Source organism: Emys orbicularis, chromosome 14 (assembly GCF_028017835.1).
Source record: "Emys orbicularis isolate rEmyOrb1 chromosome 14, rEmyOrb1.hap1, whole genome shotgun sequence".
In the NCBI taxonomy this organism is placed as follows: domain Eukaryota; kingdom Metazoa; phylum Chordata; order Testudines; family Emydidae; genus Emys; species Emys orbicularis.
Window position 1 is genome coordinate 20381044 of NC_088696.1, and position 27946 is coordinate 20408989.

The 27946-nt window shown below is 42.3% G+C and overlaps 1 protein-coding gene across 1 annotated transcript in view; it reads left to right on the top strand.

Annotated features, from left to right (window-relative positions):
- Positions 1-27946, top strand: part of SLC7A10 (solute carrier family 7 member 10) — a 75879-nt gene that overhangs the window by 46231 nt on the left and 1702 nt on the right. The window contains 9 exon segments of the mRNA XM_065416426.1: positions 5218-5422; positions 14761-14912; positions 16347-16472; positions 17937-18090; positions 20541-20664; positions 20760-20863; positions 22032-22128; positions 27084-27233; positions 27679-27856. Of these exon segments, the coding sequence (XP_065272498.1) occupies positions 5218-5422; positions 14761-14912; positions 16347-16472; positions 17937-18090; positions 20541-20664; positions 20760-20863; positions 22032-22128; positions 27084-27233; positions 27679-27856 (1290 nt within the window).

Here is a 27946-nt window from a genome sequence, read left to right on the forward strand (position 1 = left end):
GTTTCTGCCCCTGGTTGTGGAAAGTTGCTTGAAAATGTAACCAAGTGTACACGAAATGCTCAAACACCAGAAAGCAAATCAAAAGAACTCAAATTGATTTTATGTTCTGTTTTTAAATCCCATGATATTTAAACCAGTCCCATGATTTTGGGGGCCTGGCTCATGGTTTTTGAACATTTGGCGTTGGCAGCAGTACAGTTTTAAGCTGCTGTACCTTTTCACCCTCAGGCACTGTTTCCCTGAACTGCCAGTTGGCCCATTTTTTATTTTATTTGTGTGTGGGTGTGAGAGAGAGAGAGAGAGAGAGAGAGAGACCCTTCACCATCCAGTATCACACCGCTAATAATAAAGTCCATATCACATCAACCCACATTTTACACACCAGTGTGAATTGCAGGCATATATTAAATGCCATCTCAGCTGAACCCACGTGACACCAAAATGAAAGTTTTAAAGCTTAGCGTTTTGACTTGGTTGAGATGCAGGCTTGGAAAAGCTCTACTTATTTAAACACTAAGTAACAATACAGCAGCTCTGTCCTACATGAGTGAACATGTTAGCAGGGCTGGTGTAAAATACTCCCACTTTCTAAATTCATTGTTATGATACCCAAGCCACCCAGCTCCAAACAATTATAAAAACCACCTTCATTCCATTGTCCTTATGTAAAGTATGTTGTTCTGAGGATGCATCTTGATGAGTTGTCTGTTATGTTGATGTGGAACTGTTTTTTGTTTTGTTTCGCCGATTTACCATGACAACGCACTATAGCAACTCTGTGTGCTAGCAGATCTATCTGTGGCCTGACATCTGGATGTGTGAGGAGCTAGGAACCTTCTAGACTCTGCAACAGGAAAGTCCCGCTTCAGCACACCTGTTATAGTCCACAACTGTGGGACACCCCTCCAGCAACAAATACCAGCAGAGATGACCTGTACCTGCCGATAAGGGAGTGGCCAGAGTGAGGGCAGCAGCTTCAGCAGATGTTACTGAGCATGCTCAATACAAGCCAAGCAGCACCTCCGGAGGGGACATGTGACCCCGAGTGCTGCCCCCACACATCTGAACACCAGGGCCATCCACTGGAGAAATAGTGACTCTTTGTTTTGTGAAATACCAAGCTAGTCATCAGTCCCGTCCCCCCCAAGTGGACCATTCTGTACCTTGCAGCCTTCTCATACCTCCTATTAAAGAGCTGCTTCCTTCCACGCATAAGAACGTAAGAACTGCTAAACTGGGTGAGACCAGTATCCTGTTTCTAACAGTTGCCAGTACCAGAGCTTCAGGGGGAGTGTTCAGAACAGGGCAGTTGGAGTGATCCACCCATGGCTTCTGGCAGTCAGAGGTCTAGGGTCACCCTTAGCATGGGGTTGTATCCCTGACCATCTTGGCTAATAGCCATTGGTGGACCTATCCTCTATGAACTTATACAGTTCTTTTTTGAATCCAGTTATACTTTTGATTATCACAACATCCCATGGCAACGAGTTCCACAGGTTAATTGTGCATTGTATGAAAAAATATTTCCTCTTCTTTGTATTAAACCTGCTGTCTATTAATTTCATTGGGTGAACCCTGGTTTTTATATTGTGGGGAAGGGCAAAACACTTTTCTCTTCACTTTTTCCTTGCCATTTATGATTTTGTAGGTTTCTATTATATCCCTGCTTAGTCGTTTCTTTTCTAAGCTGAACGGTTTTGTAGTCTCTCCTCATGTGGACATCTTTCCATACACTTAATCTTCTTTGTTGCCCTTCTCTGAACCGTGTCCAATTCCACTGTATCCTTTTTGAAATGGGGTGCTGAGAACTAGACACAGTATTCAAGGCATGGGCACACCATGGATTCATATAGCAGTGTTATGATATTTTCTCTTTTACTTTGTATCCCATTCCTAATAGTTCCTAACATTCTTTTAGCCTTTTTGACTGCTGATGCGCATTGACCTGAAGTTTTCAGAGAACTATCCACAGTGACACACTCAAAGAATTCTATAGATTGGTAAGGCATGACTTCCCTTTACAAAAGTCATGTTGACACTTACCCAGCAGAGCATATGTATCTATGTGTCTGATCATTCCGTTCCTTACTACAGTTTCTACCAATTTGCCCAGAACTGAAGTTCGGCTCACCGTCCTGTAATTGCCAGTATCACCTCTGGAACCGTTTTTCAAAATCAGCATCGCTTTAGCTATTTTCCAGTCATCTGGTTCAGAGGCTTGTTTCAGCGATAGGTTACATACTACAGTTAGCAGTGCTGCAATTTCAGATTTGAGTTCCTTCAGAACTCTTGGCTGAATGCCCTCTGGTCCTGGTGACTTATTCCTGTTTAATGTAAGCAATTTGTTCTAAAACCTCTTCTATTGACACATCAGTGTAGGCTAATACTTCAAATTTGTCACCCAAAAAGAATAGCTCTGACGTGGATATCTTCCCCCACGTCCTCTGCAGTGAACACCTATGCAAAGAAAGTCGGTGTTAATTCTACCTAAAGAAAATTGAGATAAGAGTTAAGGGTGTGCATGCTAGCATGATTTGAAGAATGAGAAGTGTGCATCGGGTGTGGTTATATGTTAGAAGTGAAAGGATGTTTGTTGTGCAGAAGATGAGAAAGAGTGAATCTGGTGCGATGACATGTGGGTGGACAGGCACATGAAGTGTGTTGGTCCAGATGTCAATGTTGATTAACTGGTGATATCCAGGATTTTTAGTGATTGCATTGGTAGGAAATGCACTTCAACAACTGTAGCTCAAAGTTAGCCAACTTTGTGTGTGTATGCGTGCACACAGAGGAGAAAAGTCTCTTTATAGAATATTATTGCAGGAGTTTCCCTATTCTCTTTATAGAAGTTTTGATGTTGGAAAAAAATGTGCACTTGAGCCTGCCAGGATAAGGATATTGCACTGAAAACCCCAAGTCTAACAGGTGTGACAAAGTTCCTCCTCTATCTTGGTGGGTCCTGCGCTTATTGGCGGATTTTCTTGCCTCAGAGATTCACCATGTGGGTTGGGGAACAGCCCAGAGGCCTTCCCCTCTGGAAGAACCCACAGTCCAGGTCAATTGGGAGGTTTGGGGGGAACCCGGGCCCGCCCTCTACTCCGGGTTCCAGCCCAGGGCCCTGTGGACTGCAGCTGTCTATAGTGCCTCCTGTAACAGCTGCATGACAGCTACAACTTCCTGGGCTACTTCCCCATTGCCTCCTTCAAACATCTTCCTTATTCTCACCACAGGACCTTCCTCCTGGTGTCTGATAACGCTTGTGCTCCTCAGTGCTCCAGCAGCACACACTCTCAGCTCCTTGCGCCTCTTGCTCCCAGTTCCTCACACTCACACCACAAACTGAAGTGAGCTCCTTTTTAAAACCCAGGTGCCCTGATTAGCCTGCCTTAATTGATTCTAGCAGCTTCTTCTTAATTGGCTCCAGGTGTCCTAATTAGCCTGCCTGCCTTAACTGGTTCTAGCAGGTTCCTGATTACTCTAGTGCAGCCCCTGCTCTGGTCACTCAGGGAACAGAAAACTACTCATCCAGTGACCAGTATATTTGCCCTCTACCAGACTCCTGTACCCCACTGGTCTGGGTCTGTCACACAGGGATGTCTCTCCTGTTAGGGCTAACCCCTGAGACTGATCTCTGAGGGCTTGCTCCTGCACTCGAGGAAGACAATGGCAGAATTTCCATTGAGTTCAGTGAGAGTAGACAGGCTCCATATGAAAGAAAAATGCTGCAACAGTCGAGTGTTCACTTTGTAATGGTAGCGTTACTTCAGCTCATGTATCAATCATTAGTACTACAAAGTTCACATTGTCCTATATATTGTTCACACAATATTATTTATCCCTTAAGAATCCATGGACACTGAGCACGTGTTAGAAATATCGAGACTTTAATGGACTTCAAGGACGTCAGCCTTTTAAAGGATTTTGTTCAAGTACAAGCTATAACATGGGTTTAAATTCATTTGTTCCTTTGGCCAGAGCCCCAAATGACAGCCTCTGATTGGTCACCACATTGTAGCTACACCATGTATTATTTAGACCAGGGGTGGGCAAAATTTTTGGCCCGAGGGCCACATCAGGGAATAGAAATTGTATGGTGGACCATGAATGCTCACAAAATTGGGGTTGGGGTGTGGGAGGGGGTGATGGCTCTGGTTGGGGGTGTGGGCTCTGGAGTGGGGCTGGGGATGAGGAGTTTGGGGTGTAGGAGGGTGCTTTAGGCTGGGACCGAGGGGTTCAGAGAGCGGGAGGGAGATCAGGGCTGGGGCAGGGGGTTGGGGCATGGGGAGAGGCTTAGGGGTGCAGGCTCCGAGCAGCGCTTACCTCAAGCAGCTCCTGGAAGCAGTGGCATAACCCTTCTTCGGTTCCTACACGGAGGTGTGGCCAGGCGGCTCTGCACGCTGCCCCGTCCGCAGGCACCGCCCCTGCAGCTCCCATTGGAGCGCAGGAGGGGGCCATTGGAGCACGTAGGAGCCAGAGCGGGGCCATGCCTGGCTTCTAGTAGCCGTGTGGTGCGGCCCCTTACCCAGCACCCTGGCTGCAGCGCTGGAGCAGGGCTGAGCTGCGTGGTCCGGCCCCCAACCCAGCGCCCCGGCCAGAGTGCCGGAGCAGAGCCAAGCTGCGTGGTCTGGCCTCCAACCCAGCACCCAGGCCGGAGCGGGGCCGAGCCGCTGGTTCGGCCCCTGACCCAGCGCCCCAGCTGGAGCACCGGAGCGGGGCCGAGCCACATGGTGCACCCCCCAACCCAGCGCCCCGGCCAGAGTTGGGCCGAACCCAACTCCCCAGCGGGAGCTCGCAGGCTGACTTAAAACAGCTCGCGGGCAGGATCTGGCCCGCGGGCCGTAGTTTGCCCACCCCGATTTAGACTCTGATCTATATTGTAAATGGACTTTATATTACTTAGACTCCTCTTAGAAGGAGAGAATAAATTCCTGAACCCTTTAATTATAATAGCTGGGGACAGTGCAGGTGAGAGGGAACAATTTTACAAACTGTTTAAATGTGTATAATTGCAGTGCTTTAGTAAAAACATGTTCACCAACTTCCCATAAACTGCTTCAGCAGACCTAATGCTCTCCATTTTACTTGATTTTTGCTAAGTTGCAACATTTTCCTTAAGGTTTACGCAAACATAAATGCAATCAAACCTTAGAAGAGCAATGAGAGAACTTACCTCTATCTTCTTCCCCTAACACCCCACCAATCTTTTGTTTATTCCAGGTAACATTATTGGTTCTGGAATCTTTATTTCACCAAAAGGAGTTCTGGAACACTCTGGGTCAGTGGGACTAGCTCTTGTTGTTTGGGTGCTTGGAGGAGGAATTGCTGTCCTTGGATCTTTATGTTATGCTGAGCTAGGAGTTGCTATCCCGAAATCAGGAGGGGATTATTCCTATGTCACGGAGATTTTTGGTGGGTTAGCTGGGTAAGTATTGCATCCATTTCATCCTTCATCTTTTATGATGTTTATGAGGTGGTTTGAAAACATTTTTATATTAAATATTTAGTGGAAAAAGTCAATTTTCCCTTGTGCTGAACTTGCAATTAAAGTGTCTATTTGTCTATAAGAAACTTTTATTAAGTGATTCTGGCTGTTTTCAAAGAATACTATCCTGTACCTATGTCTACCTTTTGGTTATTTTAGTTCAGCTTGGTGAAAAACTCTCTGGCTAATCTCAGCCAACTGAATAAAACTGATGATGTGAAAGTACAGTGTTGCAAACTATACCATCTGGTATTTACTCACTCTCTCTCTCTCTCATAGATATACATATAGATATAACCACTGAAGTTAAGTCTGAATGAATACCCTGAATCTGAGCAGCCTCAGACATGGGGAAATTTGAACTGGAGCTAGACTTCATAGTCCAAACCCATCCCTAATTATCAGAGTAAGAGACAACATACTCCTACTTCTGTGATGTGATTTCACGGTGATTTCACCCTCCCACAACAGGATATGGTAAATCACTTACAGGCCAAATTAAAATTTTTCTAGAGAAGCACTTGAGGATTTTGGTCCTTAGCTTGCACCACTGTGGTTCATATCTTGGAAGTGTACAGATCACTTCACCATGATATTGTGAAAAATTTGTAGAAGGGAAGATACGCCATTTCACACCACATGTCCCTGAACAACTGTGAGTGGAATAAAGTGATAAAGGGAGTGAGGAGGAGTAAGAAACTAAGTTTATATTGCCTATGTATATTGCCTATAAACTATAAGTTTATACTGCATATTAAACATAAGTTTAAAAAAAGCTGTTCTTGGCCTCTATTCACATCTCTATTTTAGATGCTTCTACACCTTCTGGATTCCTTGGCGATTTTATAATCAAAATAGGTGTTTTATGTGTTACTGTTTTATATATGAAGAGTAAACACACTCTGTGCAAACTTAAATGACAAAATGAATGGGGGTGGGTATTGACTTTTTTTAGTATTAAACAAAAATATTCTCTCATTTTATTGAACTGTCATGCTCAGGACAGTGAGGCCCAAGCCTATAATACACGCAGGCACTGTGAAACATTCCCTGTGGACTATAGCTTTGCTCATGCTCGTCAGATTACAGTCCTGTTTTCCCACACGTCCATCGGTTTGTTTCTCTGTACAGACAGCTACTGCAAATGTAAAAAAATTACAAGGTAACTTTCAGATACTGACCACAGGATTCAGGCCACTAAACAAATTTCTGTGAGAACCTAGGTTCCTGAGATGGACCATCACTTTATTAAAATCCCTCAATGACCTATTAGCCACTTATGTGACACACTTTGCATATAGCACCAAAGAATTCAGGACTGAAGATGTTAAAACAACCAGGCTACCTAATCTCTTAAGAACTAAGTGGCTCATTATGCCCTTGTGGGAATAATTCAAAATAAGGAATGGAGAACGTACATTTTAACCAGCAGAGTTTACTTTGAATTCTTCCATTCGAGAATAGAAAGTAAGATGGCTCCATGTATGCGGCATTGTTTTTTCCTGGGGGGGGCGGGAAAGGTATTCTTCACTCGAGTTAGCTAACTCTTGGCAAAATCCTAGTGAAGACAAAGCAGTTTGTAGTTTTCACATGAAATACTAGGTCAAGCAATTTAAAGACTATGGTTTACTTTCAAGAAAACTACAAACTCTTTTGTCTTCAACTAGAATTTCACCTTGAGTTAGCCAACTCAAGTTACTATCATATCTTTTTTCTAGTGAACACACAGCCAACCCGGCTGAGCTCAGGGATTCGGTTACAGGAACACAATGTCTACACAAGGGCCACTTGCTTCCACATTGCCACCTGCTTCCCATGGATAGCAATGTTGCTGCCAGGGACACGTTGCTGCCAGGGACATGTTGCCAGCAGCTTTTGTAATCATGGCTGCTCCTTGAAATGAGGGGAAAAGCATAAGACACTACAGACAATGCCACTTGCTATGATATGAATGTTTCATATAAGGGAACCCAGAAAGTCAGTATTCACCACCACAATTTCACAATATCCATTAATTTTAGTAAGAGAAAAAAAGAGAGTAAGAGAAAAACCCTAATCAAAAATTGGAGAATAAAACCTAATTTAGTTCCTAATCAAAGTGACAGCAGCTTCCTTCTTTAGGTCTGCACTAGCCAGGCAATATCAAGAGAAGTATAATCTTATCTCCTGATGAAAAATAATGCTCCAATTCTCTATCTCCAAAATGACTTTATTTGTGCTCCCGAGAGAACCAAAGGATGTCATAAGAGTATGACACAGGGTTGTTTTAGCTGAGGAGTCTTCAGGCACCTTTTCTGGCTAAGTGATAGTTGGGGAAGTGGGGAAGGAAAAGAACACACAAGGGGAGTAACTAAATTTCACACCCCAGATGGTGTTTGGGATTTAGTGGAAGCCAGTGGAGGGGATGATGTCATTTGGGTCCTTTTCTTTGGCCAAGTCTGGTCAGGACATCTCTTAGGAGCAGGCCCAGTAGTGTCACTGTGGATCCCAGGAGATGCCGGGGTGGCAGCCATAATGGTGAAGCCCATTGTGGTCTCCCATCTTTCAGGCAGCTAGTATTCTGGTTGCTAATTTATCCCAAAGTCTCTTTTTGAGGACCCAGACGCGAGTGGTGGGAGGAATAGTCCATCCCCTGATTATTTTGTCCACCAATTAGGCCTAATTTCCAACACACTAATTTTAGTCCATTGATTTGTAGTCCCACTCTTCTTTCTTTTACTAGGCATGATTTTAACAATCGTTGAGTTATTTCACTAGGCCTTTTTGTTTAGACTAATTTGGTCTTTGTCTCCCTTTTACATCTTTCCCATCAACATTCATTGTGATAAGTTATTTAACACTTTATAAACTTGTATCCACTTTCCCACTGTTAGGCTCACTAGGCCTCAGTTATCACTAGGCCTCAGTGCTCACTGGGATAGTGGTTAATCTGAGAGGGAAACCTGGTCAGTAGAAAAGTGGGGTCCCAACAGGGAATCCTAGTCAGGCCTTCTGGTGGAGGGCAGTGGGAGCTACTTAAAAGCCAGAGAGGACTAGACAAGCAGAAGGCAGCTGGTATGGGAAGGGCCAAATTGGAGTAAGCAGCATTGAAGGTGGATAGGGATGGAGAAACAGTGGTAGGATGGTGCTGGGAATATGGTGGGTGATACTGGGGGGGCAGAGAGGGAGAGAGATTGGCTTTGTGAAGGGACTGAGCATCTGCATGGGATGAGGGAAGAAGCAGCTGCAGGAAAGGATATAGACAAGAAGATGAGAGCAGCCTCCTATGTGCTACTCTTTACGGCAGGAATGACCCTGTGCCTGCATGTCTCAGGAGCACAGTAGGAAGATGAGAAAGGAGTGCAGGACTGTGCGCCCAGGGTGTAATTCTTTGCTACAGCAAATTATCAAGGACAAAGTAACCAAAATGTTGAATTTCTAAGGCCAAGCTGATTGAGATCCAGCACTTCGGGGAACTTTACAAATATGTTTATGGGAATTATGTCCTAAGGGAGTGGGGCACTCAATTCCCATTAATTTTAATGAGAACTGGGCTTCCAAATCCCTTAGGCATCTTTAAAAATCATGCCTATAACTCTGCTGTTCTTTTCCTTAGTAATCACACAAAACCCACAGTGTAGCAGTGTCCCTTTGCACATACAGTTTGGATTAGCTTTTCTCTTTGTCATATTTTTGCATGATGAACATTTCCAAGGAGGAGTCACACTCACTCTCTCTCTCTCTCTCATTGTTTAGGTAAAAAGAAAAAGAGTTGGATGGTATAGCACTAGCTTGGATCTTATGCCAATGAGCCTAATTTTTCCTTTTTTTCCTTTTATTTTTATGATATAATTTTTAAATAGCATTTGAATATGATCACACTAACTGCAGTATTTTTGTTACATCCTGTATTGCCAAAGCAGTATAACTGGGTGCAGTGTATTTGCATACATATCGATTTTCACGCGTATACAGGTCATAAAAAGAACATTACCCAAAATAGTAAATAATAGGCTTCATATGTATGCCTGTGGCATTTTTACCAACAAATTCAGGTTCATAAAACTTACCTATGCATTTCTGATAAATATAATCTTTCTTCTCTATGCTCAGTAAGAACAATGTAACTAAAGGTAAGTTGTATTTTTTTTATCAGATCATGATTGACCATATCAAGTACTTAATATAAATCAATAAATATTACATCCAGCATAGAGACCTAACCCAAGGCTTTAATAAATGTTACCTCAAACTTTAAACAAAACGTATCTTAAATTAACTTATAAGACATTAAATGTTTTCATTTATTACAAAGCCTCAAGTTTCTGAAGGCAAAAATTCAGCCTGTATTTGATACAATGCTAGTAATAATTAGAATGGTTCTCTCACTCGAGGAAAGAGAGGCATTGCATGCAGGAAGAGTCCACGAGGAAATGAGACCTTGCTCCGCTGTTTTGTCTCCCTCCTCCAGGACTCTCTAGAGAGTAACCAAGCAAGAACTATCATGGATGCTGAGGAATTAAGAGCAATAAATATAATACTCAGCACTTTCCACTTTCAAAGCATTTCACTAACAGTAACAACTTGTTTCACAGAGTACCCCGAGGAGGCCTGTATTATCCCACAGATGAAGGAAATGAGGCTCACCCAGGCTGCAATTTGTTCTAGGCCTCACACTCAGGGACAGAGATGGGATTAGGATTTGAGAATTGCTGACACCCAGACCCATGCTCTGTTCACCAGGCCATGATGCCTACATAAAGGAAGTGTTCTGACTGGCACTTTTACAGTAGGCTGCTCCTAAGAACATGCAGGAGCTAGTCGGGCACCTCAACTCCTGCTAGCCACTCACACCATTGACATTTCCAACTGCAAGTTCCTACATTCAGATCTTCTCACAGTAAACAAAAAGCAGGTGTGTCACAGGGCTATGGCTCCATTTAATCTGATCCCTCTAAATCAGTGGTTCTCAAACTAGGGCCGCCGCTTGTTCAGGGAAAGCCCCTGGCGGGCTGGTTTGTTTACCTGCCGCGTCCGCAGATTCGGCTGATTGTGGCTCCCACTGGCCGTGGTTCGCCGCTCCAGGCCAATGGGAGCTGCAGGAAGCAGCGCAGGCCGAGGGACGTGCTGGCCACCCTGAACAAGCGGCGGCCCTAGTTTGAGAACCACTGCTCTAAATCACTGACAAGAACAGTTACATTTTCCCTAGGCCCAAATCCTCAACGGTACTTAGGCACATTACACCTACTGATTTCAGTGGGAGTTAGGCAACTAAATATCTTTGAGGATTTGGGCCCTAGCATAGGTGCCGACTCCGTGGGTGCTCCGGGGCTCAAGCACCCATGGAAAAAAAATAGGGGGTGCTCAGCACCCACCATCCACAGCTGTTGGGTGGGCCCTGGGGCTGGCCAGCTGATCAGCTGTTCCGCGGGGCCTTGGGGCTGGCCGCCAATCAGCTGTTAGGCAGCTGGTGGGAAAGGTTCGGGGAGGATGGAGAGGAGCAGCAGCGGGATGGCGGGGAGCTTTGCGGAAGGGGGCTGAGAGAAGTGAGCGACAAGTGGGTAGGGGGGCCTTGGGGAGGGGGCAGAGTGGGAGCAGGAAGAGGTGGAGCGAGAGCAAGGCCTCGGGGGAAGGGGTGGAGTTGGGGTGGGGCCTTGGGGTGGGGCATCCACTGGGAAAAACAAAAGTCAGCGCCTATGGACCCTAGTTCTTATTTTAAACTGTCTAAACCTCTTTTTCTAAAATGTCTGACTCCTTCTCAGCTTTGGTAAGGCAGGAATGATTTTAACATCTCAGATTCTACCATAGTGAATTACAGAGCAATCCCAAAAGTTTATCAGATAATGCTTCAGCTTCCGCTTTCCTGACATTCTCAGACACACAAATCAAGTCTCAGGAGAATGACTTTCCATTCAAACACCTGGGGCAGTTAACTGAGTACATGGCATAACTGCCCTTTCTTTTTTCAAAACTGAACTTTTTGTATTATCAACTTGGGTTAAAATCCCCTAGTATGCTATCTTCGTGACTGGAACTGTTAATAAGATAAAACACTGCAGCTTTAACCATTTGCCTTGCTGTTTAGTTTGGCAGTTATGTATTCCACGGACAATACAGACATTTAAACACAATTGTGTCCAAAAAAGCCCTGTCTCACTTCAACCCAAGTTAACCTTAGGCCATGTCTCCACTATGGGTGCTACAGTGGCACAGCTACAACACTGCAGCTATGCCACTGTAGTGCCATTGCGCAGATGCTTCCTACAGCGGCTGAAGGGGTTTTTTCATTGCTGTAGGTGATCCACCTCCTCAATCGGTAGTAGCTAAATCAACAGAAGAATTTTTCCATCAATCTAGCCACGTCTAGAGTGGGGGAGGGGGGTAAAGACATTCAGGAGGGTGAATGTTTCATGCCCCTGAGCATGGTAGCTATGTAGACCTAACTTTTAAATATAGTCCAGGCCTTAGTTTACTCAAAACAGTTCTTTTTCTGTTCTGCAAATCATATTCTCCCGCCTGTGTCGTAGTTTAGAGCCAAACATTACCGTGGCGACTCATCATGCTGCATAACCATCTGTGCATTAATTCCCCCAAGCTTAATAGGAACAAATTGAACCCCTTTTAACAAATAGCAGTTTGGGCTCAAGTGTTAATATCTTTTACTCAAGACTAGGATTTAATTAAAACACCTGAGACTAATAGCAAAATTAAGATTAAAATATGCCTAAATGTTAATTGTATCATCCTTTCATCATTATTTGATCTCTGTTTTGAACTCCCTGTTTGACAGTTTGGCTTCATAATCCTCTGGCAACAATCTGCATTTAACTTAATTGGTTTTATCAAACCTGCATGTATTTCATTCTATGTGAAACAAATTGAGTATCATCTCTCTCTACTGAATTATTCACATTCCCAGTAAATTTCATAGTACCAAATACCAATTTTAATGTGTTTAATATTGCAATGTACAAGTGACTGCCGATGTTGACTGAGATACTGCTTTTAGGATCTGATTTTCAAATTCTTGCTTCCAATGGGCATATGTAGTTTCACCTGTATACACCACTTTGTAGACTTTGCTGCATTCACCACTGTACATGAAGATATTAGAACATTCATGGGAAAAACTCATGAGTTTTACCCACAAACACTCCAGTCCTTGCACTCACACCAGTCCACACCCATCAAAATTCCATACACACAGGCAGAGGCTGGTTTGAGGGGAAAGGGGCACTTTCATTTCACCAGAAAAGCAATCAGGTGAGTCAGCATTGTCAGAGATCAGCATTGTCAACAACTGATTATTTCAATCTTTAAGTTTTATTAATCTTTGATTATTTAACCCTCAGGCTCTAACATTATAATCCAAATAAATTCCTTTTGAGAGAATCCAAAAGAACTTCTACTTTAAAATGTGTTATAACTAAGTAAAATTCACATCCCAAAGACAGCTACCAACAGCACAATAACCCCCTGATGTTATGCTTTTTCACACAGCCACAGGATAGCAATTATTATGTAAAATTCAGTGTCTGTACAGTGCCTAGCACAATGGTATCCTGGTCCATGACTGGCGCTCCTAGGCGCTTGGTTAATACAAATAATAATAATAAACAGTGTGAAAGAACTTGGCTGAACTAGCTTCTTTAAAGAGATGGAAACTGTAGGAAATGGAGGGAAAGAGCCACTCAAAAAAAGTAAAGAGAGAGAATGCGGTGGGGGTTTTAAAGTACATTGTCATTTGGAAATGTAACCAATTATTTCCATGTGCCAGTTGATTTACAAAGTTAATGATACAGTGGTTTATAAGAAAAAGAAAGTGCAAGAACATGCCATACTCCTCTGGAATAAAAAGGGGAAAACTAACATAACAGGAATGAAGAGCACTTACCAGCTAGAAGAAAGGAGGGTGCAGCAAGGAACAATGAGTTGCAAAATGACTCCTTTAGGGCTGGAGCTGCTTTGCTCTGCCAAATTTAAAGGGCCAGCTACAGAAAGGCATGCTGGGAAAGAAGAGCTTATAAGAGAACAACCCTGGACTAGTTAGCCTTAGTATGAACTAGAAAGTAGCCAAGAAAAGGTGCCTGGGAAACAATTGCATCTGTGTTGTGCATTCCACTACTATATATGTTTCCCAGGCACCTTTTCTTGGCTACTTTCTAGTTCATACTAAGGCTGCCTAGTCCAGGGTTGTTCTCTTATAAGCTCTTCTTTCCCAGCATGCCTTTCTATATATATAAAAGAATCAGTAGCATCTCATCTTCTTGCATTGATTATATTTTACCACATAGTTCCCATCCAATTGATAAGAAAAAAATGTATTTTAAGCTAAGATGAATGCTTCCCTCTTAAAGTAAAAACCACTGAACATGTGGAAAGTTTGTGGGGCTCAGTCTGACCAAAGGAGATGCCTCTGAAGTGTTCAGAAGTGAGGTCTGAAGGTTCTGTTCCTGCAAGAAGTAAGCCCACTGGACATCAAAATATCTTGGTCAGAGACAAGCAACCCATAAATAATACTTTTTCTTTATATACCCCTTTCAGCCAGTGATCTCATTTTATAAACATCAACTAGGCCTTCCTACATCTTTCCGAGGCAGGTATTTTTATCCCCTTCCACAGAGTAAGCAACTGAGGAATGTAAAGGCCTACATTTTCAAAAGTATTCACTCATTTTGGGCAAACCATTTCAGCTACCATTGAAGTCAGTAGAAGTTGCGGGTGCTCAGTTGCTCTTATTCAGGTCCTATGTGTCTCAGGTTGGGCTAACAAAAACTGAAACACCTATAAGTAAAGGGCAGGCAGAAACTTGACACAAGTGACAGCGTCCGTGGCCCAGCTAGGAATATAGCTCAGAACTTCTGCTCTAGCCATTAGACAATGCTCAAGACAACTTGAAGATTAAAGAACAAAGAGTGTGTTGTGGTAACACATAATGCTAGAACACATCTTTTTCCTTTCCAGGGGCACCATTTAATCCATTGGTGATACTCTCAATGTGACATGCAAAGCTAACTCAATATGCTGACAGAATGTCTCTACTCCTTGTTGTGTGCATGTTTAAACTGTGTGCTACATCGCATCCAATTTATATGAAAAAACAGATTGATCTGGGAAAATAAGAGTAAAGAAAGGTTGGGGGGAAACCAGAGAAGTGATTGTTTTGGTGGGGTTTAGAAAAATAGCTACCTAATTCTGAGGCTCCTATAAAGATAGTCATCAGATTATGAAACTGTTGTACAGTCAAATGATTCTTACTGGTGTAACAGCAGCACCAATTGTTTTTCTTGTGAATACAGTTTTTTGCTGCTATGGAGTGCAGTGCTTATCATGTACCCTACCAGCCTGGCTGTTATCGCACTGACATTTTCAAACTATGTTCTACAACCGGTGTTCCCTAATTGCATCCCACCTTATAATGCCTCCAGGGTCCTCTCCACGGTGTGTTTATGTGAGTATTGCCTAATGTTCTTTATGCTCCTATGAAGTTTAGGTCATGTTTACGTCAAAGAGGTTTAATATTCTCTTAGGGGCAAATCCATCCCCCACCCCACCCCAATGGTCACTGAAGTCCCCTTTGCAGCAACCAAGGCAGTTCTACTATGGTGGTCGGAGGCTGAATGTGGGGAGGGGAGGTGCTATATATCATGCTGGCTCAGCTGAGTCTTATTTTCAGTTTCATTGTGTGCTATAGGGTGATATATTCCACAAAGCAATGGACCAAAGAGGAGGTGTGCACATCTGGATTAGGTATAAACTGAGGTCTGAGGTTCAGGTTGAAAGATGAATAAGGGGTGGGACTCAGTATGAGTAACTAAGACCCTTTTACTCAGGGGTTCTCAAACTGGGGGTCGGGACCCCCTCAGAGGGTCGTGAGGTTATTACATGGGGGGTTGCGAGCTGTCAGCCTCCATCCCAAACCCCGCTTTGCCTCCAGCATTTATAATGGTGTTAAATATATAAAAAAGTGTTTTTAATTTATAAGGGGGGTCGCACTCAGAGGCTTTCTATGTGAAAGGGGTCACCAGTACAAAAGTTTGAGACTCACGGCTTTTACTGTATTTAAGCCACTGTTGCTAACTCAACAAATGGGTTAGCAATTCGCAAGTCCTTTATATGTGTGTGTAAAAAACCAAATGCCACCAATTCTTAATTAATTACTAAGGTCCCAGAGGGGAGCAAATCAGAATGAAAAGGGATGGAGAGACTCACCACTTCCCCTCAGTCCTGGTCTACATTACAGCGTTAGGTCAATGCAAGGCAGCTTACGTCGACCTAACTACATAAGTGTCTACACTAACATTTCGCTCCTGCTGTCATAACTTGCCCACTACACTGATTTAATAACTCCACCATCACAAGAAGCATAGAGTCAATGTCAATGCAGTTATGTCAACACAGTGTCAGTGTAGCTACTACATTGCTAACATCGACTGTTGCTGGCTTTCACAAGCCATCCTACAATGGCCCACACTAACAGTTCAATCAGTGATCCTGATGAGGACGCACACTGCTAACTCAAGGAGCAAAGTGTAGATACACACAAGTAATGTAATTACTGCGGCAACTGTATGCCGACGTAAATTAGGTTGACTTAATTTTGTAGTGTAGACATGCCCTCAGTTCACATAAGTCCCTCCCCACAATTAGGACTTCCTAAGTATTGATGGGGCATCCGGGATAGAGCTCTGGCAAACTTCCTTCTGAAACAGGCAGTTTTCTAGGGTGGAGTTAATCCTGCTCGTCAGACCCATCCAAACCCAAGCTAGATTTCCATCTGGTCTGCTGATAGGAAACTAGCAGTCTATGTTTCTCAGCATTTGTTAATGAATATTCTTAAATATACAAAATTTTGTTCCACTGAATTCGGTTTTCTGCTCTCTAGTACTCCTGACTTGGGTGAACAGCTCCAGCGTTCGATGGGCAACTCGCATCCAGGATATATTTACAGCAGGAAAACTGTTAGCCTTGGCCCTTATCATTACTATGGGCTTCATACAGATCTTTAAAGGTACTCACTGAGAAAGCCTAAACATCGGTACTGTACTATTGGTGAAATTAAATTATCTTTGGAAAGCCTATTGCGCCCATCCCATTGTTTTCTAGTTCTTAGCAGGCCGCGGAAGAGTTCTGAGGGCTTATTTCATTTCCCCTGCTGACAGAGTTCTCTGCTACAATTAGCAAGCATTTGGATTTGAAAGAAACTGGACAAGGAGGTAGCTGGTGAAGTTACTTGATCTGTGGGAGGGCAAGTTTCAAGCAAAGCCTAGCAAAGACACCACTGTGTAAGATGGACATAAATATGTGACTAAACTGAAAATAATTAATGTTAATTGCTGTTAATTGAAGCTACAGGATTCCTTCCAAGTATGGGTGCAATCACAAAGGAAGTATTCTTCAGAACATAGCATGATAAGTAATTATCAAACAGGCAACATAGTACAAAAATAAGATGTAGCATCCTTACACAAGTTTCTCTCTCAAAGAAAACTGTTGTTTTCAGTAAAGTAAAGCACTAAACTGAAATATTGAGAAATATCTCACTGGGTAGATTTATAGTGTAATTTTTTCAATGACATGTTCCTCAAATTTTAAATTGCTTTCGATGAACTCTGTATAAAGGCCCCAAATCAACAAGCATACTTAAAGTTAAGCAGTTGCCTAACTTTAAGTATACGAGTAGTTCCAGTTCCCCTGGAAGCAATGGGACTACTCACGTACTTAAAATTAGACAAGTGCTTGTGTATCTTACTGATTCAGCCCCATAATGAAAAGTACAGGACCCAAGGGATGATGATGTTTTCAGCATGTGTGAAATGGGTCATATAGAGAGGACAGAAATACAGTATTTACAACTAACCAGGAAGAGAGGTTAAAAAATTGTGCATAATTAGGCGAGGTCACCACATTCCAGGTTAAAAATAAAAAAGCCCTACAGCTTGAAAAATTCCACCTGCCCTGCAGGGTTTTTTTCTGAGTAGAGTGAATGTTATTGAAGAACCCTGAGTTCCTGTAGAGGAGACATTCACTCCATTCAGAAGAGATGAGAGTTTAGGGCATCAGATACCAATGCTGAGCTGGTATAAATTGTCATAGTTCCATTGACGTCAATGGGGATCACACAGGTTTTGTGGCAGCTCTGTATTGTACTATTGGTGAAATTAAATTCTCTTTGGAAAGCCTATTGCACCCATCCCATTATCAATACAGCTGGGACAATTTACACCATCAAGGCTGTGCCCTGGGACAGTTTTGTATGAGAATCTAAAGGAAGCACTGGTAGTTTGATGTTCATGTTTCCCAGTTCTCAGGGTGCAAACCAGTGAAGCACAGTCTAAGATTAGTAAACATAATATAAAATGGAATGGGCATAATTCTAGGAAGTTTACAACTTCCACCAATCAGCACTTCCACCAATCAGCATCATAATATTTTATACTTCTGACTTAACTTCTTGCTTTTGTTCTGTCTATAGGAAACTATGAAGAACTGACACCAAGCAATGCATTCAATTTTTGGATGTCTCCATCTGTGGGACAGTTAGCATTAGCTTTTCTTCAAGGGTCATTTGCATTCAGTGGGTGGAACTTCTTGAATTATGTAACAGAAGAATTAGTTGATCCCCGCAGGCAAGTATTTATTTCCATATGACCCAGATACTTTTGAGGTAAAGACAGTGGGGTCAGTCTGTTGGTACCATGCACAGCTTGTTCTGCAGCAGGACTACATCACTAAATGTCTATACGTATCTAAAGTAAAGGTAATTAAGGTTATCACCTGCTTTTTTAGATCCCATATGGGGCAAGTTAAATGAAGGTGCTGAAATTAAGAATGCCTTTGGCCCATCAAGTTAGACATAGCTCTCACCAAACGAAGATATCATATAGGTGTAACACTGACATTATGGCACTATTGAACTGTCTATTGCTAACATATTAATCTATATTAATGGGACTAAACATAATATAGCTACCTATTGCTTATATGTTAATGGCACTAAACATAACTAGTTATTGTTTATATATTAATCTATACCATTGAAGGGATGCCTCACAAAATTACATTATATTTTATGTGTGTGTGTATTTTATATCTATATAATACCAAAACATATTGTCGGTGGTCTTGGTTCTTCAGACAACATTTCCCCCAAAGGGAACACATAAAGAAGAGATTAAAATGTCTTTTTACAGAAGAGGCAGAATTTTCCCTTTCCCCTCCCCTCACCCCACTCCATTTATGAAACACTTCTGAACCTGCCTTCTTCTGTGGTATGTGCAGTGTGGATGCTGGCTGTTGGCTGTAGGAATAAAGTTCTCTAAGGCTAGGTCTACACTACGGGAGGGGGACGACCTAAGATACGCAACTTCAGCTACGTGAATAGCGTAGCTGAAGTTGCGTATTTTAGGTCGACTTACCTGGCTGTGAGGACGGCGGCGAGTCGACCGCAGCTGCGCCGCTGTCGACTCCGCTTCCGCCTCTTGCCGTGGTGGATTTCCGGAGTCGACGGCAGAGCCATCGGGGATCGATTTTATCGCGTCTTCACTAGACACGATAAGTCGATCCCCAATAGATCGATTGCTACCCGCCAATCCGGCGGGTAGTGAAGACGTGCCCTCAGGGTGATTGACATCAGGTTTGGTGCTGATAGTCCAGGCTTTGAAATGAGTTATCCCCCATCATGTTTGAAAAGACAGGGGGAGAGTGATTTCCACCAAGAAGCAGCAAAAGCTCAAAGGTTTCAGAATTTCTCAGATGAAAAAATGGAATGATGAATTCACATGACACTTCTTGGGTCTTCAATTGGTTCTGGATGTTCAGCACACATACCTCACCCCCAATTAAGCAAGGTATAATTTCAGGTATTACACATTCTGGATGGAAACAAATTACAGCCTCAATCCTCCAAAAACTTATCTGCATACTTTAACTTTACCTATGTAAGTAGTGAGATGTTCATGTACATAAAGTTATGCATATTTATAAATCTTTAAAGAATTTCAGGGGGAAAGGAGGCAGGTATGGTGCTCTCTCAAGCAACTGTAAACATTTTCACAAACATCCAGAATTTTCTGAGCAAAAAAGAAACAGGGGAAAGAGTTAATGTGGTGATTGCCAGCAGAAATTGGATACTGCTATCAAATGCACAAGTTTAAGAACAAAAATAATTCAGTTTGTGTTTTGTAGCATCTTTAGCTACAGGGGGAAAAAACAGTTTGGCACATAGTTTAACCTGATGGGTTATCAATAGAGTGTTAGAGATGCCAATTCCAGCTCTCTGAAAGTTTTGCAACAGAATTTTATCAATTCTACAGTTTTTGAGGGAGAAATATAAAATAAAAAGCTATTTTCATTAGGGAAAAGAAATAAAACCCAACCTCATGTCTATACCAAAACCTTGCAAAACTACACTGGTGAAAACTATTTATTAATCTTTTTTGCTAATCTGACAAAGCCAAAAATCAGAGCTATAGTGAACACATTCGCCTGAGTGGAGCGTACATACTAAACAGCTCTCAGGGTCTATAGCATGCTTCTGTCACTTGGCAAAGTTCCTCAGTGAATAAATGAGAGAAAAAGACAAGTCCATTACTTTCCATGGCATCATTTTTATCAAAGAGAGCCTCGTGTAAACTAAATTAAACTTAGAGGAACATTATTAGTCCTGTTAGTTATCACAGTAATAGCTTACACAACATAGAAAACTTATAGGAATTCTTTATGAAGAAGAAGCTTTCTGGTATCTCCATCTCAGCCATGTTGTAAATTCTGTTTGATGGTCTTCAGCTCTGTGGTGATATCCTGTGTTATATGGATTTATAATCTACACATACATGAAGCCCTGTAATGGTTTTAGTATTCTCAGAACTGCAATATGTCAAGCTACTGAGAGAAGTACAGTTTGGGGTGGGGGGAGGAAGGAGGGAAGTTTCTCTTGTTTTGTTCTATGTAGCAATAGGGCAGTAAAGCACAAAACTGGATATAAACTCCCATGGGGGGAGGGACAAGGGGGTGGGGTGGTATGGTCCAGTTATATGTGAATGTAATTTCTTATCAAACCTCCTAATTCTTCAATTAGGAACCTACCTCGTGCCATATTCATATCCATCCCATTGGTGACATTTGTGTATACATTCACCAATATTGCATATTTCACTGCCATGTCACCTCAAGAGCTCTTGTCCTCCAATGCTGTGGCAGTAGTAAGTAAACCATTCCATGGACGTCTAAAATATACTTTAATTTCAGTTCTGTGCTGTGCAGTATATTTCAGTTTCTCTGCCTTCTGTTGCTTTAGACATTTGGTGAAAAGTTACTGGGCTATTTTTCCTGGGTTATGCCAGTCTCAGTGGCCTTATCTACATTTGGAGGAATAAATGGATACCTTTTTACCTCATCAAGGTTAGCTGGAGTGCAATTTTATGAACATTGTCTAATTTGGGGAGGGGATGTTTTAATGTAATTTGCTGCAACAATGCTAGCTAGACATTTTATGTGTTACAGAACGATCTCAGTGTTGGGCACATTAGATGCATTAAATTATGAATTGTTCCATTTCAGTCAGCAGATATCATACTGAATAGCAGGATCTCCTGCAAAAGAGCCCTTATGATCTACTGGAATGTCTGCAGGTGTGATGGAATGATTTGTACTAAGAATAAAACATTGGCTACATATTTAGACAATGTAATTTTACAATAAAGTTTCAGTAGCTATAAGCTAAACTATGCTTAGCTCAAAAAGTAGATTGAAGAAACGAGGGTTATAGGGCCAAATTCCATTCTCAGCGACATGGACATAAATCCAAAGTAAACATTCATTTGAAGGGAAGTTTACACTGATGTAATTGGAACCAGAATCTTGCCCATAGTCTATTACATTTTTTAATTTAATAGAAATATGAGTTCTGTAAGAAAATAAAATACAAACATCTGTCAGGAAAGCAATAACAATACAGCTCTTTAGTGCTTTAGCCAAGTCACATACCTTCATGCTCTCAAAATGTGGTGAGACCTGACAAACCAGAGGACATTTAAAAACATACAACAATTCATAACAATTTATGTATTTAAAAAAATAAAACCTTGAGAGATACTGGGCCTGATCCAAAGCCCATTAGTCACTGGAAAGACTGTTGATTTAGGCTCTATTGTAGATATTTATATGGCTCCCATCACCAGAGAATCTGAGAACCCACGGTTTTTAATGTATTTATCCTCAAAACATCCCTGTGAGGTAGGGCAGTTCTATTAGCCTATACTTACAGATGGGGTACTGAGCCAATTGAGACTAAGGCCCAGATCCTCCTCAAAGGTACGTGGTTTCCTAACTTCCAAATACCTTTGAGGATCTGAGCCTAAGTGACTTGCCCAAGGCGCACAGGAAGTGTGTGGTAGAACAGGAAATTGAACCCCGTCTCCAAAGTATCAGACTAGCACCCTAACCACTAGAACATCCTTCCACTCCAAGACTCCCATAGGCTTTGAATCAGGCCAATTAAGGCTGATGAAACAATACAGCTAAATGTTGGAATAACTTGTATACTGAATGTTCCTATTCTGCTTCCCAGGTTATGTTTTTCTGGAGCTCGTGAAGGTCACTTGCCCAGCTTGCTTGCTATGATTCACGTTAAACACTGCACCCCAATCCCTGCCCTTCTAGTGTGTGTAAGTTTTACTTTTTCTGTCACAATGTCTCATCTGCTTAAACAGGAGTGCAATTTAGAAAAATCTTTGTTTGCAAACTGAAATGCTTCGTTTAAGAAATTGTGAGCCCTTTTACCGATTCTGTTAGCTCAGTGCAAACGTGGAGAAAATCTCCCCGCAGTCAATGCTAATTCCACTCCACAGGGCTAGTTTAGAGCTTGCTGCCAAGCTAGTAGCCATAGTGGGCCCAAGGTACAGGGCTAAATGCTACTCGTTGTTCAATAAAACTAGATGCTTTGTGCAGTGATACCTTGAACTTCTGGAGAATCAGGATGTCTTCCCTTTACTTTGGCCCTGTAAAGAAAGTGAGTAGAGAAGATCAGCGTAACAGATCCAAAAGAAGAATATCCCAGCTGAACACATTGGGTAAAATAAGGGGGACACACAATTACATTAAAAAGCTACACACTTTAAAATGTAGAAAGGAAGGATTTTGATTAGTTTCTTGGTTAGTTTTTTTACACAATGTAAACTTATCTTATAGCAGTGAGTTCCACAAGTTGTTACTCAGATTGAGTTGTTAGCAAGATGGTGGGGTTGAGCCCAGCATTTGGCCTTAAAAATGTGCCTCGTTATCTTGAAGGAAAAAGAGGGAGAATTATTACACACCCCCAACTCTCTTTTACTCCACGACACATCATGGGGATCAAGGCCACGTCCTTCCAGAGTTTAGCAGGGGTCTAAAAGGTTGTAGTAAGATTAAAATGTGCTGTTATATTTTATTTTACATTCCTCATGCTTCAATAACTGTTAGCATGAAAATTCCCTCACAGGCACATTGGCTGAAATCTTGGCCCCACTGCAGTTAGTGAGAGGCTTTTGCATTGCAGTGGTAGTCAACTGACTTCAGCACAGCTAGGATATTCACCCATAGGTGATGTTATTCTCCCAGTGTGTGGCTAGCTATAGCAGTAGTGCTATCACAGCCCAGCACTATATTTTGCTCAGTAACCGTTCTGCATAGTTTATGTTTATATAAAATCATGATTTAGCCAAAAGGTGGCAGTGCCCTGGCATCTTTCCTGCCCATACACACCCACATAACTCAATGTCTGGAATCTTTTCTGGTTGAGCTGCACTACACAATCTGTGTGGTGTGTAAAAAAAACAAGATCCAGCTCCAGTATGGACTCCCATTGGGCAGCCGAGCTATGGTGATGCATATGAAGCAAAGTCCCTTTGTCCATAAAAATACATCAGCTCAAATAACGTGCTGAGTGTCAGTGACTATCACTTTGTGAACTAGCCAGAGCGTAAGCAAGCTCCCTGTGCAGAGCAGAACTGGCAAATCAAACAAATGCCAGCTACCCAGTTTGGAGAGAACATTCCCTTTAAATTACTGTGCAAATTACAGAACCAACACTGCATATGAATGAATCATTCAGCGGTAGGGGTTTATTTTACATCTCGGGATGTACTAAGTGTTGCTCTGAAATATTAATTTCTATATAAATAGTAATAAAATTAATATACTGTACACAGTTACAATAGCAAATTATGTCAGACTTTAGGCAAACCTAATTAATGCATCAGGATTTTTTAAGTGAATCATAGCCTGTGCATTAAGGTAGACTTAGTTAAGGTCTCAGAAGATGACCATGTTTTTGCTGTTCCTTTCCAAAATCGGGTGTTTAAACAAGGTGGCCATTAATGCAAAGTGAATGGGGTTCAAACCATTTAAAAGTCTATTTTATTGGGGTGCACAGCTCAATAGATTCAGATCGTGGAAGCTCCTTAACCTGAGGTTTTCAAAAGGAGGCTGGATAGCCATCTGTCTTGGATGGTTTAGACACAGCAAATCCTGCACCTTGGCAGAGGATTAGACTAGATGACCCTTGCGGTCACTTCTATGGTTCAATGATTCTGGATGCTATCACGTTAGGGTGACCATATTTCCCAAAGGCTGGGACTGGTGTCGCTGCTGGCTCGAGCCCTGCCTCCCCCGCTGTGTGGGGTTGGCATTGCTGCTCACCGCCAACAACCCCCGCACATGTTCCTTTGTGCCCCACTTTCTTGACAAAAGTGGGCATTTGTCCCGTTTGCTCTTGCCAGCTGATCAAGTTGGCAAGAGCAAATGGGACAAAATGCCCACTTTTGCCAAAAAAGTCGGGACGGCCGGGATAGGGCTTAAAAAGGGACTGTCCTGGCCAAAACAGGATGTACGGTCACCCTATGTCACATGTTTTGAAACTTTTCCCAAGCATTATGCATGGCACTGTTGTCCACCAGGATAGTTATCAGAGGAAACAGTATGGCACGCAAGCAACACTCTCCACTCAAAAAAATCAAGAAAGTATTTGAAGGGAAAATGGGGGCCAACCAATTTGGCAACATGGTCATTTGATCAGGAATATGCTGGAAACAAATCCCTATATAGTGAACACAAGATCTGATTGCCTTAGTGTCACCTACACCTGAGATCCCATCAGCCTAAGGGGCTTTGCCACAAACCAGCTAATCATGGCAAAGAGAACACCTAGAGCAAATCAGATGGAGGTATTACATGACATTGATACAAAATATTATGCTCTCCTATTTTAAACCTTTTCAAGTCACCAGCTTCAGGATGAAAGTCCCCAAGGTCTCGAGGGATTCACATTAGCAGCTGCGGAGTGGTGAGACACTTGGATCTCTAGCATTATTTGCTGGTGCCAGTGGCACATGAGAGCCACCCACCTTCAGGGATATTGCCACAAACCAGCTAGTCATGGGAAACAGGAATCTGAGCAGGGAGAAGGCTCACAATAATGGAGAGGTTCTGGGATCCCACCTTGGGATCCTCAGGTGCTCAGATTCTGGAATTTAGTGGATGATACTTTATAGTTTTGGGTCATTTATATGACAATAACACTGCATATGGATGAATGATTATTATAGTTTTAGAACACATCACTGTTACAGAATACATATGGGGTTTTGATTAATACAGGTAAAAATGTGATCAAAAGATGTTTGAAAAACCTAAGTTTAGTGAGGCATAATTACCTAAATTGGGTCCCATTCTGCAATCTTCTGAGCATCCTTAACTCCTGGCTAATGTCAGTGGGAAGTGAGGCACCCAAGACCTCTCAGGATCAGGCCCATAAACAGTAAGCCAGCTCTATTAACATTAATAGTGTTATTTACAAACAAAGCAAGTTCAAATAAGCAAGCTGATGCATGGAAATTTCCACCTGCCAGTTTCTAAGCAGTAGTAATGCAAAAAAGATTAATGAAGTAGGTCATTTTCAGCATGTCCCACTGGCTGAGAGAAAAGAAAAGAAAAGAAAAGAAAAGCTAACGCTTTTATTCTTTATACTATATACAGGTCACTTAGAACAAAGTAATGTACTAGCCACAGAATGTTTGTCTACAAGAAATCCATCCTTTCCCATAACAGACAACTTTAATTTTGCCAGAAGTCCTGTCATAGAGTTTAGCAGCTTTTAAAAACACACATAACAGAAATTGGTGGAGTGAAGCCATTAAAAGCATGGACAGTAAGTGCTCTGTTCTCCAGTGTAGTTACACCTGCAGCACTTAGGATCAATCCTCTGCCCTCTGACGTCCATGATTAAAAACTCCATTGATTTCATTAGGAAGCTAGAACAAGCTTCAATTCAGGGGGGAAATGTTGGTGATTAAAGTTACTGAGTTACAGAAAGCTTCTGCCTGGGAATAAAGCTTACACCAGTTTAGATCCTATAGCATTCTCCAGTTCAAAATCAGTCAGCTTCATTGGTCTTACTGTTCTTTAGCACCCTCTTCCCCTTGTGTGCAACCTGATCGTATACATTATGAAGCGCAAACACTGGAAATATGCTGACTGCATTGGGGGGGGGGGTTCATGTGATCAGGCCTTTTCTCAAGAGTGTTCATTTTTAACACAGTACATAGTTAATATTGGTGCTGACCATTCTTCAGCTATGGCGCATTGCAGATGTTCTACTGCTTTCTGAACAGAGTATCACAAATTCTGCCTTAAGCCTAGGTTGTTGTGAAAAGCCTTAATATCTGGGTTGTGCTGGGAGTTCAGCCAACACTGTGATCAGGAGAGGACAAGGAATGGAAAACCCCTCAACTACATAGCAGCACCAGGGATGCTACAGGTGCCGTCATGTTTGATGAGCTACACTCCCTGTATCGCTACCCTGAAACTTCTTGCATGCTAGTCCGGAAGGCCCCGTGGATGAGGTTCACAGTGCACAGATTGCAGACTCATCTTGCCCCATGTCCCCCACCCCCAGTGCAGCAGACCATCACCAGCGTTTCAATTCAGGACGCTGCACAGCCACCGAGATGGTGGGTTAAGCCCGGCATTTGGCCTTAAAAATGTGCATAGTCATTTTGTAGGAAAAATGGGGAGAATTACACACACCCTGGCTATCTCTTACTCCACACACATTACCTCTTTGGGTATCCAGGCCACTTCCTTCCACATCTGGTGTGTCCTCTAGTCATTGTTTGACCTGGGTCATCAAATTTACCCAATGCCAATATGAACAGTAACGTTTTCAAAGACAACGTCTTAATTGGCACTCGCAGTTCTGCACATGCAAAGGCTGGTTTGAGGCCCCTTTGAATATTGGGCTTCAAGTACTTGTCAGAGCTATTCATGTTATTAGTGAGGAGAGCTCTGCAAGAATGCACAGGCGTTATTGAATGACCACGATTAGCCGCATCATTTCAGGGAACATTCTCCATGCATTTTTATAACTAGATCTATAGGAACCTGACTTCAACATAAAATAAATCCAGAATCTCCATTCAATCCTGGGTTTTTGTGGCACACTTTTTATGTAGTAAACAGACTCATAGGAGGCAGTAGCTACACCCAGCATGGGATGTAAATAAAAGGAACTTAATTGCTTGTTGTTGTTTTTAAGCAAGCTTTTCTGGTGATGACTCAAATAAGAATGTGCTTCTCTCTTGTTTAGTGTTTGACCACTATTATCATCATGCTTGTTGGAGACACGTACACATTAATTAATTACGTATCGTTTATTAACTACCTCTGCTATGGAGTGACAATCATAGGCCTGATTGTGTTGCGCTGGAAGAAACCCAAAATCTTCAGACCTATCAAGGTAAAAATATTTAAGTCAAATTTCTTAGTCCTATGGTCTTCCTATTAACAAGCTAAAGAATGTGTCAACCACAGCAAATCCCTCAAATCCCTTATCAAACCTTGAAGTACTGTTTATTATTATTTCTGTTGTTTATTATGGTAGTGCCTAGAGGCCCTGTGGTGGGAGGTACTATACAAACACATAGCAAGAGATACGTCTCTGCCACGTAGTAGTTATAGTCTAAAGAGACAAGGCAGACAAAGGATGGGAGAGGAAATAGAGACACAGCTAAGTGAAGCCTAAGCTCACACAGCTGCGTTTTGTCAGAGGTAGAAGTAGAAGCCAGGTCTTGTGACTCCCAGTCCATTGCTCGATCCACTAGCCCTCACTGCCTCTCCCCTGTATACCTTGCAGAATGCTGTTACATTTCTGTACAATTCTCTTCTCTTCCTTCCCCTCTTAGGTGAATCTCCTTGTTCCAGTCACTTACTTGCTATTTTGGGCATTTCTACTGATCTTCAGTTTCTATTCTGAGCCAGTTGTCTGTGGAATTGGACTAATTATCATATTAACTGGAGTGCCCGTGTTTTTTCTCGGAGTGTACTGGAGAAATAAACCAAAGTGTGTAAATAGGCTAGCTGGTAAGAACACATGATAGTTTATTAATTCAGCCTCACTGTTTGTTCATGAACATGTAGGAATTTGTTTCAACCTCTCAGGTCTACATTTCT